This window comes from Anser brachyrhynchus, assembly GCF_964034855.1.
Source record: "Anser brachyrhynchus genome assembly, chromosome: Z".
Taxonomy (NCBI): domain Eukaryota; kingdom Metazoa; phylum Chordata; class Aves; order Anseriformes; family Anatidae; genus Anser; species Anser brachyrhynchus.
The window spans coordinates 39432614-39454842 of NC_137697.1; the positions used below are offsets into that span (position 1 = coordinate 39432614).

At 41.1% G+C, this 22229-nt stretch overlaps 1 protein-coding gene across 1 annotated transcript; it reads right to left on the reverse strand.

Annotated features, from left to right (window-relative positions):
• Window positions 1-3314: 3314 nt before the first annotated feature.
• On the reverse strand, window positions 3315-13186 carry LOC308185292 (fructose-1,6-bisphosphatase 1). The gene is made up of 7 exons (XM_080573210.1): window positions 12952-13186; window positions 10441-10603; window positions 8777-8869; window positions 7578-7721; window positions 6229-6366; window positions 4747-4866; window positions 3315-3733 (listed from the first exon to the last, which is right to left on the reverse strand). Exons 1-7 carry the CDS (start codon window positions 13119-13121, stop codon window positions 3542-3544), a joined length of 1020 nt encoding a protein of 339 aa, XP_080429336.1. The 5' UTR covers window positions 13122-13186; the 3' UTR covers window positions 3315-3541.
• Between the last annotated feature and the right edge of the window lie 9043 nt (window positions 13187-22229).

The following is a 22229-nucleotide window of genomic DNA, read 5'->3' on the forward strand; positions in this document are numbered from 1 at the left end:
CATGATAAGAGCCTTTTCTTCTTTCAAGAGACTTTGTCCCAAACCAAAATATAACATATTTAGTGAGCTGTGGGATAGCTCATGGTAAAGCTATTAATAAAAGAAGGGAACAGGATCCATATTATACATGCAAACAGATCTGCTGGCTTAAAATACAGACATTACATTCTGTATATTATTTCATCATTGTAGTAGTTCTCAGCCTGAATAGTACTAAAATGCTTTTAATTCAAAATCTCTCTGCTGTGTAGCTAGAATACTGTTGGAATACCCAATCAACTTAGCAAATAAGAATTGGGGGGAATAGGAGGGGGTGGATGTACTATGGTTTCTAACATTTGTCAAAAACATCACGTGCAGACCTTCTTTACTATTGATTCCAAGTGATCTTTTACACTGGTCAAAATGACAAAGTTCAGAACCACTTCTAACACAAAGTTTGTTTTGGAGCTAGTGGTTCAAAGGGTGTTCTCAGAACTAATAAGGACATTATTTGCCTCCTCTCTCTCTCTCTCTCTCTCTTTTCTTTCTCTCCTTTCTTTCACTGAAAAACTCCCAAATGCTTTCCACAGATAGTGGACAGTTTTTAGTAGGTATAAAGCACAATACCTTAAGCTACTTCTCAGTCACAATCCTTCAGTAAGAAATGAACTCACACAAGTATGTAACGAACAGACTCTACAGACAGGCTTTCCAGAAACATTCCTTATTCTGTCTGATCTCAGTCAAGATAAACATTTGATAAATATCATGGAGTTTTCATTGAGTGGTAAAACCTCACAATTAAACTCAATATATTATTATTCTATAGGTGGGAGGGAGATAAATAAGGATAAATAAGTTTGTTTTAAAAATGTGTGATGGCTATAAGCCTCAGTGATAGCCATATCAGGGATATGATAGAAAGGATAAAAAATAATAATAATAATAATTTGACAGATCTGCAGATTTCTCCTCCAATACAATGATTACACAAGAGCTCTCAAGGCTGATTCATGTTGCCATTGGCGTATAGGCTAGCCCTGTGCCGTAAAGGTGACACCTCTTCTAACTGCTTCTAAATGTTAGTCGCTTGGATGGCACTGGCTGAAATTAGAGCCAGTGACCTTTCACCAAATGCCACAGTTCAGCATCTGAGCAGGGCAAGATGTAGCACGTGAGCTGAAGATGGACACCGTGTCAAGGCGAACTTTTTTGCCCAACTGTGATAATCCCGGCTAGCTCTGGAAAGGAACTACAAGGTGAGCTGATGGAGGGGTTCTCTCTCTAAGTGGCTGTACGCGGAGCCCTTTTAAACATGGGTGTATGTATTACAGACAGAAAGGAAGAAAAATAAAGAAAACCAACAGCAACAAAAAACCCTCATAACATGAAAAACACTATCTATGAAATGTCAACCCACAGGCAAAACCAAAACACTGGTAACTGACCTAGCAAATGCAGGCAGTATTGCCTTTCTTTCTATAACCTTTCCGTGATGCCAGTATGTTGTCTTAAAAATAGATGTATGCAGCCCAAAGATTCCTGAAGAGGCTGAGGGTAGAGTACAGCTGAGGAATTACTATAGCTAGATTAAAGTGTCTGCTGTTAGATGCTGCCTGTCTGTTAAGTTGGGCCTGCAGACTGAAGAGACACAGCAGTCCAAATTGGGATATGGAAAGCCAGAAAACTGAAAGGGCTTCTCACTCTCCTCTAATTAGTGTATTAATAAAAAGCTGTCCAGATACGGCTTTGAGGACAGATCAAATTAGAAACTTAAGGATATAAAGAAGTTCTGAACTTCAAAAAAAGTCACATGCTTTGCTCTACAGGTAGCATGCAGAACCCCAAGGGGTTTAGAGTCCTTCCTAGCACCATGCCTGCTGCGGCTGATGTGGTGATCTTGGAGCCTTTTAAAGTGCTACTGGCCATGTGCTAGAGCAAGCCAAGTGGGAAATGCTGGGGACAGGGCCACACCTTTTTCATGGGAAGTGTCTCAGCATGGGACGTAGGCACCTCCAGCTGCTCCTAGCACCTTCACTCATTGTCAGAAATGGACAGAGACTTGCTTTTACTTTTGAAATCACAATGAGAAAATAAAATAGATGCAAGGACGGAGATTGGTTTTTTTTTGTTGTTGTTGTTTTGTTTTGTTTTTTCTTTTACAAAAGTGAGAGCATGGCTATACCCCAGTGTCTGGTGTCTCACTTGACCAGGCAGAGGGAGCAGCTCTGGTCCTAGCACAAGCAAGAGTGGCCTGTGAAGAAAAGCCCAGGGCACAGGAATCCCAGCTGTCCCACTCATCTGGCCCACGGACCCCAAGACCGCTCCCACACAATGGCCTGCTCGTTTCCAGACCACAGCTTGGCCTGTGGAGGAGCCTGGTGCTGCACAGGGCCTGACTCGGGCCTTCACGGCTTTGGAAGATGGAGTGCAAGCAGAGCAAGATCTGAATGGAGATATTCAGGATTTTCCAGACACTGTAAGGCATTTGCATGTCTGGACTGATCCAGAAAGCTTGTGAATCGTGGCCATGCACTATACGCAGACAGGCGGATGGCCCATCTAGCTCCCAAGCACCAATGTTGTGTTCCCAGCAGTATGCTCTGAATCAGCGCATTAAATGTCAGTGTGCTTTCTGGGAATCTTTGCAACTTACTTCAGCTGGTGCAGCACAATCATTTTCTGTGGTAAAAAGTGACACAAAAAAATGACTGGTAAAAAATGATGCTCTCAAAATAACACAAAGAACATCTGGTGAGGGTTGCTAGCAATGCGTAAGTTCATCTCCTCACCAAGCAAGCAGATTAATTTCTGGTAAAGATGGTCATATCAACACAGCAGAATGGTAGCAAGCTGCCTACATGTGGCCTTTCTGCAATTCAAAATCCGTCTCCAATATGTCATATTTTCCATCCTTGTGTAACCAGACCTGATAGAGTGTCAACTGGCAATAATAATTGAATGTGTCAGAATTAACATACACTGATGTATATATTTCACGAATGTTAACTCTTGGTCAGAATAAGCCCAGACTAAAGTACATAGAGTAACATCTGGGGCCCAGAAAGAATGTGTGAAGATGTTCATGTTAGCCTTTGCATTTATTGTCAAAGAGCTACAGACTGGTCAAGGAACAGCCACTCAGTGTATGAGGCTGCTGAGCCTTCCCCCTCAAGAGTTTTAAAAGAGGACAAAATCAGATATTCTGGTGATAGTCTGTAGTTTGTGTGAGAAAGTTCGGTCTTCCCCTAGTTACTGAATGCAGTACAGTATTTTCTTGTAGCACAGTTGGTTTTGTTTAATTACAAATGATAAATGAAAAAGTAAACATATTTTTCACTTGCTTTTCTCTTAATGTTTCCTTTAATGCAACCTTTTAATGCCTTTCGTTGCACAGTACAATTGCACAAGATTTCACTTTAAAAATTATGAAAATGTGGCTCATTTGCTCTCTTGCTACAGAGGTCTTACAGTTCAGTCATGCAGTCCTGCAGTGTGTTCTTTGGTTCAGCTGTAAGGCATTTCTTTCCATCTGCACAATGACTGCAGTAAGCCTTCTTTACTTAGCTGAATGCTTTTTGACAATCTCAAGGTACTCCTTCACATCATCAGGAGATCCCAAGACAACAGGCACTCTTTGGTGAATATCCTCAGGCACTATATCCAGTATTGCTTGATGACCTGTTGTTGCTATTCCCCCAGCTTTCTCAATAACAAAAGCCATAGGATTGCATTCATAGAGCAGTCTCAGCTGTAGGATAAAAATCAAAATGGCAATAGTCAGTCCAGGCAATAGTGACAATCATGAAATCTAACTATATTTGGCATTTGGTTAAAAACCAATCAACAATCCAAGTACTCCATATTTAATATAAACTTGACTCCAGAGTTAAATTGTATAGACTTTTCTTTTAAATAAAACAGTGAATGCTGGATTTGCTCAATTCAAGCACTTTCTCCATATCTCATATTTGCATAGTGCACTTTACACAGAGACAAAGCTCATATGTAAGACACAATCTTTAACAAGGCAGCAGATCATGTAAGCCTGTGTGAAAGAAAACACTGCCCCTGAGTGTGCCATTAGGTTTCTGTAATGAGTAACTGCATCTTATCTGCAATCTGAAGCAATAATTTACGGACAATTACAAAACAGATTAAAGGTCTTTGCTGAATAAACAGTCGCCTTGTCAGCCTGTAAGAGTGTGCTTTTCCATAAGGGACTGTCTGATGTCCTGCAGAGGCAGCCTGGCATGGTTTGTCCAGATGAGTCAGTGTCACCAAGTACAAGATGCAGATGTTTTTCTGTTTAGCAGAGCTTGTCTTATGGAGAACAATACACGTAGGCTTCTGATATACCGGTTTGTAATAGGAATCTCAGTGCAGTGTGCGATGTTTATTTTGCTTCGTAACTTTTCACCTGGTTGGGTATGGCATGGCTTGGGATGAAACGGTACAGAGAAGCCTGCTTAAACAGCACATCCCCTGGTACATTCCTGCCAATGTTCCATAATGTGAATGTGTTTGGTTATAAAGAGAAATCAGTACAGATGACACATGTTAGCAGCAACCCTAACATAGGTGTGTTTTATACAACAGGCTGCTCTCACTTGTGACAGCGTGCAATGGGTGGCCATACCTGCACGCCAGAGATGTAAGCTACCAAGCTAAAAGAATTACATTCTGGAATCAAAATACTGATCCATGACAGTAAAATATCAATCTAATGTGGCGTCTTCTGTAATTGCCTTTATGTGGGTTTACCTTTCCTTTAGGACTTTTGGAGTTAGCAGGATACAGAAAGATTCCTCCATACACCAGTGTGCGATGCACATCAGCCACCATAGATCCTATATACCTTCCACCATATGGTGAACTGCCGTCCTACAGAAAGACATTTAAATAAGCATAGTTTTTGAGAACATCGGGTTAGTCTTTTTTCCCCACTAGGTGTGGTCCTAACATCTAATTCCTCCACATTGTAATTCATAGTATTCCAAGGAGCTTTGGAGAAAAATTCAATTTCTTCCTCATTTTCTAAATGGGAAAATCCAAGGAAAAGGACAGACAGAAGATTTCATGATAGATGAGTGGTGATGCCAACAACAGAAAATGTTTCCCAGCTCTCCATCAGTGCTCTAACCCTTAGAAAATACTGCATTTCTAGTAGCAAAAAGACCAAGTGGTAGTAACTGATATTGGACTTTTTTCTATTGTAGTGCAATAAAATAAATAAATAAATAAATAAATAAATAAATAAATAAATAAATAAAATATAAACAAGAAAGGAAGCAATCTTTAGTACTTCTTTTACCCATTTTCTCCTGATTTTACAACACTTCTGCTAACAAAACGTTCATAGTTCACTACTAAAATTAGTTCTTCAATATAGCTCAGGTAGTATATTTTAATATCTTAAACAGCACCTTAAGCCTGGCAAGATGCCAGAAGAAAATGCCACTCTGCCTTCAAAGCCAGGAACTCATGAGCGGCCATCAGCATTTAGCAATAGTAAATGTTTACACTTTGCTATCCAGATAATAACTGCAGTGATGACAGAAGGAAGGCATGAGAACAAACATGATTTTTATGGGCACTCCTGAGAGCTTCAGGCCTCCTGATACTAGGAAACTGCATGACCACTAAGCAGACTTTGAAACTACACGAGGCTTTCAGGTGGGAGGCCCTTGGGAACACTGCTTGTGTTATCACTGAGCACATTGCCCACCCCTGCCCAGCTTCTCCACCTAATCAGCCACTGCAGTGATGCAGCAGCAATCTGACACCTGTAGAAAACATGCTTTCAACAACAGATGAGCCTTCCTATCCAGTCTATCACTAAATGCCCAGTTTTGCCTCCAGCACCATTACTCGGGTCCCCAGCAAGGATGGAAGATAAGTAAATAAATAAATAAACAAACAAAATAGATAAATAGAAAAGAAAAAAAAAGGGGGTGGGGTGGGGTGTGAAGTGCAATACTGAAGAATGGTGAAATATCTGGTCACATCAGTCATACTGGTGGTAGGGGAATGGTTGGATCAGGTGATATTGGAGGTCTTTTCCAACCTTCATGATTCTATGATTCTGTGATCAACTGCAGCTCTAACCAGCAGCCCTACATACATGCAGATATATTTTAAATAGATAAAGAATAAGAAGTTGTGGAACAGTACTTCATAACAGTCATTAATTGTAAAGTAGGAAATTTGAAGTGTAACTTGTCATCCAGAAACTGAATCTCTTACCTCAGGGAATTTCTTCTTCTTGAGATACTCTGTAACTGCAGGATCAAAGTATTTAGCATAGCCCTCATTGAGGCTGTAGATATTTCCCTTCTTTTTGATTTTTACATCCCTGTCGACCAAGATGAATTCTCCAATTGCCTAACAATAAGAAAGAAAATCAAATTGTTAATATTAGCTGATCATTTATTTACAAAGCGAAAACCAATCATACATACAACTAAGGAAAAATTCACTACAGCTTCCGTCTTCAGTAACAATTCAGTACCTATGAAAAAGTGATGATTGCAGTTCAGAGGCAAAGTGTTTTGCTTATCCATAAAACACAGAGCGGCAATCCCAGGGTCATGCAAACTTCTTCATGCTACCATTCCCAGCTCTCTTTCATTTTTCTATGCCAAAAAATGCTGTTGCCTGCAAATTTGTTTAGCTCTCTGCACTTTTGCTAGACTTATAATCAAAGTGCGGCTCTGAGGAGTTCAGAAACTGACAGTGCCAGCTGGAGCAATGTGCAGTTATGTTCAGATAGCTATAGACATTAATAAACTCCAGTTTGCCTTAGCTTTCACTAACTAGAAGCCTGGAGTGAAGAGAACTAATCTCTGTAACCAACAGCTGGGCTCTTTCATTTTCACTGATGTAACTTTCGATGTTAGCGCTAAAAGCAAACAAAATAACATGCACACATGCACAAAGCGATATCTGCTATCTGAATATAGACAAAAACACATGCAGCTACTTAAGCTGTTACTTAGCAGGGAGCACCACATTATATCCTGCTGCTTGACCACTGCAGTTTCTAAAAATTTAATACAGGCAGGTGGCACATGCTGATTAACTGATGACACTAAGATGGTTCACCATGGCTGCGGTCAATATGCCTTTGATTTTAAAATTCCTACGGTCAATGCATTCTAGAATGTCTAATGCATCCACACACGTCACTTACTCTTTTACTCATCATGGTGAGCCCTGAAAATGTAAAAGAAGGTTAAATATTTCTGCTTCTTCAGGTTTACTAAGGTCCTAGCATCACGGAAAAGACAGAAAAATCCACAAATGCATTCTGCATGGTTGAAAACAGCTTATTTTAAATATCACATTATCTGACACATGCCACATACTCGCTTCACTGCCCTGTCTTCCCATTGTTGAACCACCCACCTTGGTAGGCAGAGAGAATATAAAAATCTCTCGACGTTATTTTTGACAGGTTGTTGACTTCATTTTTCCACGTCAGCTTTAATTTGAAAATTGCTCTTTGATTTTTTGATGGACAAGGCATTCTTACGGAGTACCTTGTTATCCCTAACAAACAAACAAACAAACAAGCAAACAGAAGACTTCCTCACCGGATCCAGCATAAAGCAGTTGACACCTCCAGCAGAAGTGGCTAGTACCAGCATCGTGGCACTCCCATAGAGAGCATAACCAGCTGCCACGAGATTACGCCCTGGTTGTAAAGCATCTTTCCCAGAAGGTTCCTCAGGAGTCACCTAGAATAAGAAGGAGCATAGCAAACTTTACTTCATTTTTCTAGCTGGTATATAACTGGACTCTTTGAGATAGGGATGGCCTTCTGCTTTGTACCCATGCAACAGGTGTCACAAATGCTTCCATGAACTACAACTAGGATTCCTACTGGATGCGTTATATTACTGGATGCATTATATATAATGCACAAATTACATGGAGGAGACAAACACATTGATCTAGAAATGCTCTTGTATAAGCCTGGTTGGAATGCAGGAAACAGGAAAGGATTAAGGAGATATTATAGAGCTGTGTGCCTCCCCGTGGGTCATGATGAACACAGCTAGAAGCAAAACTCCGGAGCACAGTTGAAAAGCAAGCAACAAGACATGACTCATGGAGTTTACAGCTGATCAAAAGCAGCTAGGGTTGTTTTGTTTTCCTTTGCTTCATATAAAAATGAAATGGAAAATAGATACTTTGAGGTGCGTGACAACATACAAAAGATGATTAAAACGGACAGTTGGGTGTGTTTTATCTGACTTACTGTTTCCCCCTTCTTGTGACATGTAAGTCCGGTATTTCAAGCTCCTTCAGACAAGATTTCTGCCTTTCACACTGAATTAGACACTTGAAATGCACACGCCATGTTTCAGCTCTGGTTTGTATTTGAAGCCTATCCTCAGGCTAGCAGGACTATTAGTACAGAGAACAGGAAAACCGGAAAGCACATTCCCCAGGTAGATGTCAAACACGTGGTATTTTGTCTCTATAAAGGTATTCATGAAATCTAATACCTGCTTTGTTTGTAAGGGCTAATTCCTCTAGCTGGCTAATTAAGCATCAGCCAGGCTCCCATGTACATGGAAGTACCTCTCATCTTCTAACATCTAAAATCCCTCACAAATGTGTTTTATACAAGTGTCTGAAACAACAGATTTATTTAACTTAAAGCCAGTCCTGAAAGCCTTTTTCACAAACAAGTTTAGTTAGATTTTATTGAGTCTTCATATGCAATTATGTATTATCAAAAGGTGCACAATAATATTTTTTCCTACCTTACATGAAAGCATTTTACCTTTCTATAGATGCCAAAGATGGTCCCAATGGAAACAAGACAGTCAATATTAGATGAGCCATCCAGGGGGTCTATGCAAACTATGTATTTACCCTAGAAAATACAAAATAGAGAGCAATAAGATTAGTGACATTATTTGCCTCCCTCCCCCGAATACAAGAACTTTAGTATGTAAATATTCTCACACAATTTCAAATCGATATTAACTAAAATGCTGTTATAGATTATGAAGGACTGGAATTCCAGTAATATTTACTATTCAGGCTACATTTTCTCATCTTTAATAAAACTGCTTTCTGAATTATAAGGAAAAAAAGGACGATTTAAGAAGATCAGTCTGTTAAGAGCTAAAATTAGAGATATCAAAAAATGACTTTAACAATTGACATTCATAAAGTATACACTTCATTTTAATGCATGTTCCACTTTAAAACCCTATGCTCAGAACTTATCTTAGCCAGTTTGTGGTCTTATCCTATATTGTTTTTTCCTTCCCATCCCTTGCCCAAGCACTCCCCCCCCCCCCCAAAAAAAAAAGGAAAAAAAAGGAAAAGAAAAAAAAGAACTGTCTCTGCCCATTGCTGTATTATGGATTCCTGCAAGTACAGGAAATTGCCAATACGGGGAAAATAGCTCATTCCACTCTACCTATTAAATAGCTTGTTTTCCCCTTATCTTGCCCACAGTCATTTTAATAATCATGTGTATTAACAGTGTTTGACTATTTGCTCTTCATTTGATTTAACCCTGAATACCAAAAACCTTTTAAGCACAGAATTACTTTCCTCTGCTATCATAAGCGTAGAAATTCTGATAAAAACACATTAGCTTGCATTTAGTTTAAAAAAGCATTAAAATTAAGCCTACAGATCCTCAAAGAGCAGTGAAGGAATCATATTTGTTCAGATCTCAAGCAGACTTTGCTCATCCAATGCCCATGGAATCAATTTTCAGGATTTCTCAACAAGGAGCAAAAGCGAGAACTGTTTTGACAAAACAAGTGTTATACCTTCTAAATTAGATTAAGATTTTTGTTTTCTCTATTTTTATTTTTAATCAGATTTTTTACACAGCAGAATATTAGCCAGGAAAAATGAATTATGATCATTCAACAAGTGTATGCGGACTTGTGCACATAAGTAATGCCTAGGCCAAAAAGTCAAAATTATTTCTTGTTTCACTGTTGTTAAGTCCTATTTTCATGGACTTCTGTGAGAATTTGCTTAAATTAAACAACCCAAGATCTGATCTGCACTGAACAGATATTCAGTCTTTTACTGACAATTCTACTTTACAGAAGTGCTGGATTGACTCAGAGCATAGCTCTAGAGATCAGGAAGAATAACCGTGAAGTTTCCTCCACAAGTAGGAAAAAGTGGGGTAAGAAAGAATGTGGAGAAGAACCACAAAGAAAACAATTTTTTAAAAATGTATCTTGGGAACAGAAATAACAGAGAGAACAAATGCTCAGGCAGAGAAACACACCAGTAAATTATAATAAAACAAAATAAAATAAAATTCCAAGAAACTGCTCATATTTGCATTTCCAGAAAAGTACATGTTCTCCGAAATTTTCAGCTCAGTTTCAATTTCTTACATTTGAAGAAATACAATTGTAAAGGCTTATTTGGAATGAAGCACAGATAACTTTTAAAGCTACCAACCCTTTTGTCAGCTTCCACTATTACAGCATCTTTGTTTTCCTCTGACACGATGACACATGTGCTGAAGGATGACTTGAGCATATTAATCACCAGATCATTGGAAAGGATATCCAGCTTCTTTACTTGATCTCCTGTCACATTGGTAGAACCAGCAATTCCATAGCTAAAGTAAAGGAAGGAGAGAGCATTTAGTCAGAGCAGGGCGCTATGCCTTCCTAAGCATCCCATTTCTGGCAAGGTAAAACAAGCCTGGATGATATCTCATTTTTTTAAAACTGTGTTTTATTTATTGTCCATTGGATTCTTGCTGAGACCTGCTAACATTATGTCTGTTGTGGCAAATCTAGAAGACATCAAATGTGAGGAACACAAAAAAGGGGATCATTTTTATACAGTCCCTGAACTGTATATAGGCAGACATAGCCAGAGCAGGCTGTGAAGGCTGAGTTACAATAATTATGTTACTTTATATTAACTATAAAACCTAAATATTGTCCCTCAATCCTAGCCTCCAAAATCCCAGCAGTTTACCAAAAAAACTAAGATTTGCTAGAAAATTTATACTTAAAAAGTAACAATGGACCTGACTACACTAGTTACACTATAACTTTTCTCTGTAACTTGCTTTTGGTGAGCCATATCACATACAGATTCCAGAACAAATATTGCGCTCACACATAAATCAACATTTTCACGATTCAGTGTTTTCAGTTTTGATTTTACGTAGTAAGCATTTCTTTGGGAATAAAACTGAGAAACACAAACACGAAACACAAATACAGTCCTGCCAGCTAATCAGAATCTAGCCATCTGGCATCAGGAAGTACTGGGAGACTTCGCGATAGGCACTTTTGAAAGCATACAAAACAGAGAACGGGAAGTGTAGCTCTAAGAAGAGCAAAACGAGACCCGGCCCCGCACACATTCAGACGACTCTTATGTACTTCAGCTGTAGTGCACCGGTTACTCTGAATACTGATATTTCTGGTCGTCTGCAATAATGCTGCACTTAGGAATACAACAATGTACTGCATTTCTTCGATTTGATGCAAGAGACAAAGAAAAAGACACAGAATAATTCTCTCTCTGTCTGTCTCCATCTCTGCCACAGCAGCTCAAATGCTTTCCTGCACCTGGGGGGATCATAAGGCAAGGGTATGGGCACAGATATCGAACATGTGTGCAGCTCAGCAAAGCAGCAGGAACAGGACCTTTGAGTGTGACAAATCAGGTCACTGATGGGAAAACCTGGTCTCTTCTGATAGACATAAGAGGCATGGGAAAGGGCAAGCACACAGCAATTAAAAAACTATCCCAACCGTTTAAAATCTGAAGTTAAAACAGAGAAAAATAGTTCAAATATACAAAAAGCAGGACTTTTTTACTGTCTCCTGCAGTTGCTTCTATTTTATTAACTTCAAATTTTTCAGCTCTGATGCTAATAACACATTTTACAATAAAAATTGCTTTGTATTGCTAGGGGCCTTTTGCTTCATATATTTTCCACTACATGGTACGTAGATGCAAATTCATTTTCTCTCTACCACATTTTTCATTAGGTAATGAGGCAGCTCACGTCTAAACCCCTGATCAGCATACAGTTTGGCATACCAATGATATGTAAAATACCTAGGGGAAGTAGTTATTAACAAATAGTTTTGTTTTTAACATTTTGAGAGCTCTAATTTCCTCCTGATTCTCCTCCAGTCCATGCCCCTGGATGTCAGCGCTGACTGGCTGACTGCAGACACTGCTGTTCCTGATGGAGGCTCTTGCTAAAAACTGACATTGCTATGGTGCAACGAAGAGAAAAAGAAAAAAAAAAAAACTACAACACTGAATTTGATTAAACACCTCATAGCACAAAGTGGTGCTTTGATTTTGAGCAGTTGAGTACTGAGAACAGTAACCCAGCCATATTTTGGCAGGCTTCATCTTTCAGCCTGCTCCTTCGGTCTGCTGGCTCAAAGCATCCAGCCTGACGGGGGTCTGCATGCAAGCCCATCACCTGCCAAAGGCTGCGTGCCCCGTGGGTGAAGGAGCAGCACAACACAACACGCTCCTCTGGGGAGAAGCCCAAGCCCACGGCGCTACAGCAACAGCTCTGGGGAGGAGAGGAGAGGAGGGACGAGTGGCAGGACAAGGGGGCATCTCAAACTATTTCCAAGGACCTCCTGGGCTGCTGCTGATGGGCGCAGGGATGGGGATGGAGATGGGGATGGGGATGGGAATGGGGATGGGAATGGGGATGAACATGGGGATAAGGATGGGGATGGGGATGGAGACAGGATGGGGATAGGGATGTGGACAGGGATGGACATGAACATCAGGATGGGGACGGGGACGGGGATGGACATGGACATGGCGATGGGGATGGGATAGGAATGTGGATGGGGATGGACATGGGGAGGGGCAGGGGGATGAGGATACACACAGGGACAGGGATAGACATGGGGACAGGGATGGACATGGGGATGGGGATGGACATGGGGATGGGGACGGCGCACTCACAGGTTGGCGATGCCCGCCTTGCGCACGGCGGTGGAGATGGCCTTGATGGCGGTGCAGAGGGAGTTGAGGAGCTGCGTGAACTCCCCGGTGCCCTTCGCCCGCCTGCCCTCCTCCATCACGAAGCGGGTCATGGTGATGACATTGGTGTCGAAGGCCGAGCGGTCCGTCATCCTGCCAGCACCGCAGCACTGCCGCCGCTCCCCCCGCCGCCCGCAGCACCAGCACCGGCCGGGGGGCGGAGGGGGGGGCGGGGAGGGGGGGGTGGAGCCTTCACATGCCCCCGCCCATCTCCGCCCCAGCCCCCGCCCCCACCCCCTTGTACAGCCACAACTCTCTCAGGCACGCGATCTGCTTTTTTTTGGGGGGTAGTTGGAATGCACCCAGTTGGATAAGCACAGCCTTAAGTGATAAAGCCGAAGCCACGGGCTGAAATAATTCCAGGCGGCTGACAAACGCAGTGCAACAGTTGGATAAACACAGCCTGAAATGATAAAGATGTGCACCTCTCAATATACACGTGTGCTGTCTTCCAAAGCACGTTCCGTTTCGTATCTGTGCCTCGCCAACATCAAAGGTGTGCATAAATGCCTTCTCCTGTAGGTGTGCACAGCTTTGGCCCAATTAACCCATGCCTGGCGTTACAGACACTCCAGACAGCCTTAGGTGTTAGTAGCTGAAATGCTCTTCTAAAAGGGATGGTTCAGTACTTCACATTTCACGTGGATTTTGTAAAATTGATAAAGCATTGATATTAGCTTTTTCTTTAAGGGTTTAATGCTTTACAACTACATTACACAGCTACATCTGTCCAAATAGTTGAGACCAATTAATAGTGAGCATCCCATAAAATTTGAGATGAGTGGACTTAACCTAGTTAGAAATAAGTAGGCTAAAACAGCCTGGAAATATATGACTTCAGGAAACAAAACTCAGAACTGCTGATTTGTTGCAGTTTACCTTAATTGTGAAGACCCTAATAAATACATCAATAATCTGTAGGAAGAGTTATACATTTGTGTATAAAAAAAGTCAAGATCATATCAAAACACTTGCAATCCAAAGTTTAGTATGCATGCCTGAGGACTAAGCTCTTTCATCTCACTTGCAGGGCTACGCACTGTTCTCAAGTCCTGAACAGAAACGCGTGCTCTTTTGGTGATGTAGAGGTGACTGGGGAAAGTGTTTTGCTCCTCTGTTCCTACCATCAGGTTCAGGTAGAAACAAACAATCCGTGAATTGAAAGAGCAGTCATTTGAAAGGGTGCTGGTTTCACACTGGTCTATCCAGATGCGTGTTTTCCACTGTGGGCAGGTAGCTTAATTATTTTTAGCAGTTATATCATGTTCATAATCTTCTGAACTGAAGACAACTTTGTTTACAGTAGATTAACCCATTTTCATACCCATGGCCTTAAAATAAGCCCAGATATTGGCAATTCTGGGGATTCTACTATCATGTTGAAAGCTGACTTCACATTAAATAATTGAGATCAAAATTGTCAAGGGTAGACAAATGAAGAGAACATAAAGCTTAATGCTATAAACTGCTTTTCACACAAATTTTCAGGCAGAATCTGCAACCCACAGAGAGTTCCCTGCTATGAGAACCAGCTATCCAGTCAAGATATCTGGCTAAGTTTGTCTATATTAGCCAGAGACTATGGTATAGGTATATCCTGAGATGATTCCGATCAATTCCCAAACCTGTGTTTGTTAAAAGAAAACACCACTAGCTTAGTCAATGTTATACTAGGGGCTTAATTTTTGCCTCTTTGTCAGTATTTTCACATATCTTAAGACAATGCAGAAAGATTACAGGAACAAAATTATAAATGAAACAACACAAGTGTCAAAAGACCCTTGGACTGCAGAACAAATCTTTTAACTTCCTAAACACATAGGCAATCCTACAGCAACCACGCTATGTGGTATCTATAAAGCCAGTACAAGATTAAAAGTAGGTTCTACATGTTTTGAACTTTTCCCCTTAGAAACCAGTAGTTAAACATTTATTGAAAATGAATTTGTGGCGTTTGAGAAGAAAGGTCAGCGCTGGTAGATTAAACATTGCTGAAACAGCTTAATTCTGAATGGAAGAAAACATGGTCTTGTTTACGAATAGATGACGTTCAACCAGCCATGGTTCACAGCTGACTTAGAACTGTAAGCATCCAAAACCACAACTTTTTTGAAGCAAATTGCTACATTGAAAATAAGATACATGTTGATGAATAATTCCCAGGTATTTTATGGTGAAGTTTGCCACTTCTTGTAGTTTCAAAGGACAGACAAAAGGACTATGGGAGTAAAACCCTTTCACAAAGCCTTCTTTTTTTTTTTTTTTCCCTGAAGTCAGAGTGTCAACATGGAAAGGGTAGTCTTAGATCCCACTTTTGCTGAGAAAAATTCTCTCTGTGCGAAAGTATTGCAGCTGCAGAAGTTTCTTGCCGGCTGGGTGGACTGAGGGTCAGATCCAAAAAGTCACACAGCAGTCACTCACAAGACAGTATCAGTCCAGCTACTCTCTGCCTTGCTATGCCATGATGTTTGGGACTGGAGCAGAATGAAGGGGATTACAAAGGCTGCCCATCATTTACTGCAGGAGATGGATCAGGAGGAGTTGCAGTAGCATGTGTGGAACTTCAGGCAGGGAAGTGTACCATGCGGGAAATTCTCAGGTGGATTTTTGTTTAGGCAATCAATCTTTCATCTTTTTAGCTTCAGGCAGTTCTTTGTTTCTCCTATGTGAATTGGGCATGCTGGGCCAGGATATTTATTTTTGACTGTGATAACAAAACACATCCCATCTCCAAACACAGGTGAAATATACCAGAAAGCATAAAATTCAAAGGGATGTAATTAAGCATACAAATTAGCTAAACATTAATATCTGGTATAGTAGCTGTAAAATGGGATTAATTTGTTATTACGTATTAAATTACTTTGCCAATTGAACTAGAAAGTAGGGATTAATTTAAATCCTCTGGTAAGGCATTTTCCTGTACTGTGCTTGTATACTGCCCTCTTGTGGAAGTAGCGTATGAACACTTTTAGCATTTTGTGAGACCTGGCTCTTTTGAGAGTACATTTGCATTTTTCTGTAGGTTGACAAAGCACTTAACATGCAGACAACAGACGCTGTTGTCTGCAGACAGACGCCTATACCTGCCTCTGAAGAACAAATATTGAATTGTAACTTTTATTGTCATTTTTAAGTATCTGTATTTGTTACTTATCCACAAGACTCTACCAGGAAAACAGACCAGAGTATGTTACCTGAACATTACTTATGCTATCACTTTGTCTTATAAAACGTGTAAACTAAAAGTATGTTAAATAACCATTGCAAGTCTACATTGTCAAGATTCAAAAGCTGATAAAAAACTGACGAGGTTTCAGTTCATTCTATACTAAGCTAAACACAGGGTAGAGTTATTGTGTTCAATTGTTCACTTTGCAAAAAGAAATGATTTTTTTGTCAACACTGAGTAACATAAAGTCATGATGATATGATACAATTTCACAATGCAACAACCAGATGGAAAAATGCCTTTCTACATTTAAAGAGGGAACCTAAGAAGTCAAGATTGCCAGACGAAGGACACTTGGTATAACAGGTCAAATTCTCTGCTCAGACCCAGCTCCTTGGATAGATTTCTGAGGCAGATATCCCATCAATGTCCTTGTGGATTTCACTGACAGCTCAAATACCCAGTTATATTGTTCCACTTCGAAGACCTATCTGCTCAGGTTTTTCAGATGCAGTTGTTTGAGATGATTTAAATGAATGGTATTAAGGAGGGTTCACTGTGAGGGTTTAACTAGGGCATTTGTTTGGCTTTGGCAATTTTAACTTTGTGTGATTCAATTCAGAGTTTTCACATTTCACATCTCAAATGTTTATCAGCACGATAAAAATTCTTCTCTTATTTAAAGCTAGAGAGCTTGGCTTTTCTACTTTTATTTGCAGTATAAGGAAGGTCTGACTCGAAACTATTGTGTTAGTGAGATACAGAGAGATAGAGTATGGTACAGAAATGCAGCATGATATTCACAAAAGCCTCCTTTTGTGTAAGTCTATGAAATAATACAGCTGGAAAAAAAAAAAAAAGAGAGAGAGAGAGAGAGAATGAGTGACTGTTTACCAGGTTATTCCCTGTTGCTCTTAGCCAACTGTATTCTGTTACATGCCAAAAGTACAGGCAACAAAACTATCTAAAATGACTATTAGCTTCTGTATTTCTAATACTAATTCTATCCATAGTTTGCATAGTTTGCTACAGCTTCTAAATTCCACTTAAACATCAGCTAATTGGTAAAACTGCCTTGTGAGGTAAGTAGGCAAGAAAAGAAGATCAAGGAAAAGACTTTGTCCTATGCCAGAGAGCAAATCTGTGTATGAATGAAAAGCTGCCTGATTGCTTTGGGAATTCACACAGTGAGAGAGAGAGAAAATGGGAAAGGAAAGCATTTAGCTCGACAATACAAGTAACTGCCTCTGTGACCTTTTATTTGTTTTTCCTCTTGCTCTACTGACTTGATACACATTTGGTGTTACAATTGCAGGCAGTACAGAGGAGAGAAGGGATGTGCCAAGCACATGCTGAGTCAGCTCTGGAGAAATAACCTGAATCATAGAATCATTAAGGTTGGAAGAGACCTTCAAGATCATGCAGTCCAACCATCCCACTACCACCAACGTCACCCACTATACCATGTCCCTAATCACCACATCCAACCTTCCTTGAACACCCCCAGGGACGGTGATGCCACCGCTTCCCCGGGCAACCAGTTCCAATGCCTGACTGCTCTTTCTGAGAATAAATGTCTCCCAATTTCCAACATACACCTCCCCTGGCTTAACTTCAGGCTATTTCCTCAGTCAGTCCTCACAGGACTTGTGTTCCAGGCCCTTCACCAGCTTCATAGACCTTCTCTGGACATGCTTCTTGTACTGAGCGGCCCAAAGCTGAACACAGTACTCTAGGTAAGGCCTCATCAGAGCTGGGTACAGGGGAATAATCACCTCCCTGGTCCTGCTGGCTACACTGTTCCTGATACAAGCCAGGATGCTGTTGGCCTTCTTGGCCACCTGGGCACACTGCTGGCTCATGTTCAGGTGAGCATCGACCCACACTCCCAGATCAATTTTCTTCTGAACAACTTTCAAGCCACTCTGCCCCAAACCTGTAGCATTGCATGGGGTTGTTGTGGCCAAAGTGCAGGACCTGGCACTTAGCCATGTTGAACCTCATCCCACTGGCTTCTGCCCAACCTGTCCAGGTCCCTCTGCAGGGCCTTCCTACCCTTCGGCAGGTCGACACTTCCACCCAGCTTGGTGTCATCTGCAAACTTACTGAGGGTGCACTCAATTCCCTCATCCAAGTCATCAATAAAAATACTAAAGAGGATGGGCCCCAACACCAAGCCCTGGGGAACACCACTGGTGACTGGTTGCCAACTGGATTTCACTCCATTCATCACCACACTCTGGGACCAGCCGTCCAGCCTGTTTTTAACCCAGCAAAGCATGTACCTGTCCACGCTACGGACTGACAGCTTCTCCAGGAGAATACTGTGGGAGACCATGTCAAAGGCCTTGCTGAAGTCTAGGTAGACTACGTCAACTGCTTTTCCCTCATCCCCCAGGTGGGTCACCCGGTCATAGAAGGAGATGAGGTTGGTCAGGCAGGACTTGCCTTTCATGAACCCATGCTGACTGGGCCTGAGACACCAGCTGTCCTGCATACGTTGCATGATTGCATTCAAGGTGACCTGTTCCATCACCTTTCCTGGCACCGAGGTCAGGCTGACAGGCCTGAAAGTTCAACCCATACAGCTAGGACATTACTGCGAGACTGTATGACTTTAGTAATGGGAAGGAGAGGTGGGTAGGAAGAAATCTACTCTTTAGATTGCTATACAGAGTCCATTTGGTTGTGATGAGTATGTCGTAGGTCAAAATCCTTTCCAATCAACTGGTTATACAAATAGCTATAGGTAGCTATAAAATCCTGAACTAAAGTTGGATTTTACCTCACAAATTCACATCATTGTTGCAAGTAGTCTCACATTACCAATGACAGTAGTATAGCAAATAGTATAGTGTATAATAGTATATAATATATAATAGTGTAGTAACTTTTTTTCTAAATCAGAATGACAGCATTTTCCAGTGATGGAATTTCTGACAAAACAAACAAACAAACAAACAAAAAACACATTTAGGACTGATTAGAATATTCTGTTCTGTTGAAATAATAGTAATAATAACGATAACAATAACAACAATAATAATAATAATAATAACAGGATTTATTATTTATTTCTGGTGCTTAAAAATATTAATCACTTTGCCACACTTAACAATATATATATATTCTTTTCATTGAGAGTTTGCTAACAGAAATTCTACTGAAATCAACTTGTTCCTATTAAATTTTTCATCTGAGTGAGAATTGCATTTTCTAGAATATTGTTCAGTCAGCTGTAGCATCCCTGTTACTAAGAGTCCTCTAAGTCTCAATGCTGGCACTAAATATCATTGCCGATGTTACTCAAATAAGTTGGGCAGCTCTGAACACTGTAATCATTGACTCATAGAATCGTAGAAAGGTTGGGGTTGGAAAGGACCTTAAAGACCACCCATTTCCAACCCCTGTGCTATGGGCAGGGACACCTCCCACTAGATCAGGTTGCCCAAAGCCCCATCCAACCTGGCCTTAAACACTTGGAGAGATGGGACATCCACAGCTTCTCTGGGCAACCTGTTCCTGTGCCTCACCACACTCTGAGTGAAGAATTGCTTTCTTATACCTAACCTCAACCCACACTTTTTTAGTTTAAAATTGTTACCCCTTGTCCTGTTACTATGCTCCTTGCTAGAGTACCTCCCCATCTTTCCTGTAGGGTCCCTTTAAATATTTTAGATCATAAAAGACCAATGTTTTACAGAATAAATTACAATTAAAGAAATTTTGACTGGACTAAGACTCACTGGTTAGGCTGAAGTAAGCAACCAATTTTAGAGTGATCATGGAATTAATATGCAAATAACTGTATTGCAACCAGGCTCTTTGCCAAAACATTATTTATATATTTCCTTTCCTAGCTCACAGGGGTTTTAGAAGTGATTTGTGTTAACAGAGTTTATATGTCCACTGCTAGGTGTCTCCGCACTGGTCTGCAAGCATGAAGCAGAAAAAAACTCCCTCCGGAACGTGATGCTTTCCTAGCTATCTGCCAAGTGTGGGTTGTTCTGCTTCATGCTATTTTTACTCACAGTTACTTACGGTAAATTCAGAAGGATTGTCCCCAAGACTCTAGCACCATATGGGCTGCTCTAGAAATGACTTGGTAGATTGTTCAGCTAAAATCACAGGAATAAAACTGGTTACATTTTTCTCAAACATGTCTCCATTTCTGATAGGAGTGAAACTCCTATCATATATATTTTTTGATGGTTTGTTTGTTTGTTTGTTTGTTTGTTTGACAAACACTTCTTTCATCCAGAAATACAATAACATGAACTGCCACAAATAGGAGCAAGATCTTTGCTTCTCTCAGGAGACACATTTACAGAGCTACATCCCATGCCAAGGCAAGCCGTGGGAAGGTTAATGGCCACAGCAAGGTAGCATTGGCCAGTGTGTGATTTTAATCTGAAGTCAAAGGAGTAAAACAACAATGCAAAAGTGGTCAGAACCAGGCCTTTTGGGTTTCTGGCAGTCAACTGAGTAGAAGTCTTGAGTCTGAGGTGGGGAAGCTCAGATGAGGAAGAACTGGGGTTATGGTGAACAGTAGCACTGTGGAAAGAAGACAAGAGAGGAGCTGAGTAGGAAAGTTGACACTTAGACAAAGACATGTCAGGTAAAATAAGGCTACTGGAGAGTCTGGAGTGGCTGGAGGAGTTCTGGGACAGGAAGAGCTTCAGGACAGGAAACATCTGGGGAAACAGTACATTGGACGAGATGGGAATATTGAAGCAGATTAGAAGAAAGCAGTAGGAGGAGGTGGGGCATGAGGTCTAGCACTGTGGGAGCCAGAAATGACTGCTAAAGGATTAAAGAGATTCTGAGGGAAGAAGACCAGGAGTCATCACTCTAGTAATTTCTATTGTGAAGATGAGCATATCACTACTGTAACAGAGCACCCTGTTGACATGTGGTACACACTGGTATGGACAGTGCTGCCAGTGTCTTGCCTCTAGAAGAACAAAAATTAAGGTGACCTTGTAGGTGTCTTGTGCTGCAGTAGCCTGAAAAGCAGACTGAAAATAAATAGTCTCCTCAGAAAAGGAACTTTGTATTGACTGCAGGTGAGTGTGCAATGGGAATGGGGCATCAGTCTAAAGTTTCACTTCTCAGTTTTTAACAGACTGGAATAAAATTTTTTGACACCTAAATTCCAAGCCATAACACAGGGGAGCTATGCTCTTCCCAAGGAAGACAGGTCATCAGAGTTGTGGTGGGAAGGATGCTGAGTCAAAAAGTGCAGCTGAACACCTTCGCTAATCTGCTGCCCATCATCTAGACTAAGTTTATACTCATAACCTTCCACCTCTCTCTTTCTTCCTTCTTTCCCAATAGATTTAGAATATCTTTCCACAGCTGCATCTTCTTGAAGAAGCCCAATCTCTGATCTCAGATGAGAGACAGAGGGTAACAAAGCAGAAAGCAGTTGAGAAGGCCAAAGTCTGAGAAGGCGCTGCCAGATGGTGCAGCTGACAACTGGGTCAGTGAGGAATCTGGAAAGGAGTGCAGCAGCTAGTGAAAAGAGCTAGCAAGGAGGATAACACTGGCCACTGATGAAAGCGAGCTGCATATGAGCCAGCAGTGTGCTCAGGTGGCCAAGAAGAGCAGCAGCATCCTGGCTTGTATCAGAAATAGTGTGGCCAGTGGTACCAGGGAAGTGGTTATCCCTCTGTACTCAGCTCTTGTGAGGCCACACCTCAAATACTGCATTCAGTTTTAGGCACCTCACTGTACAAGGAGGATATTGAAGCCCTGGAGTGTGTCCAAAGAAGGACAACAAAGCTGGTGAGGGGTCTAGAGAAAGTCTTACGAGGAATGGCTGAGGGAACTGGGGTTGTTTAGTTGGAGAAGACAAGGCTCAAGGGAGACTTTATCATGCTGTACAAATACCTTAAAGGAAGTTGTAGCAAGGTGGAGATTGGGCTCTTCTCCCAAGAAGCAAGTGATAAGACAAGGGGAAATGGCCTCAGATTGTACCAGAGGAGGTTTAGGTTGGATTTTAGGATAAATTTCTTTGCTGAAAGAG

Excerpts from the sequence above, each read along its gene's own strand:
- LOC308185292 (XM_080573210.1), bottom strand. The coding sequence starts at position 13,121 with ATGACGGACCGCTCGGCCTTCGACACCAATGTCATCACCATGACCCGC. Across the intron at positions 10,604-12,951 it reads AAGGCGGGCATCGCCAACCT|CTATGGAATTGCTGGTTCTA; the intron begins GTGAGTGCGCCG and ends CCTTTACTTTAG. Across the intron at positions 7,722-8,776 it reads TCTTTGGCATCTATAGAAAG|GTGACTCCTGAGGAACCTTC; the intron begins GTAAAATGCTTT and ends TTCTTATTCTAG.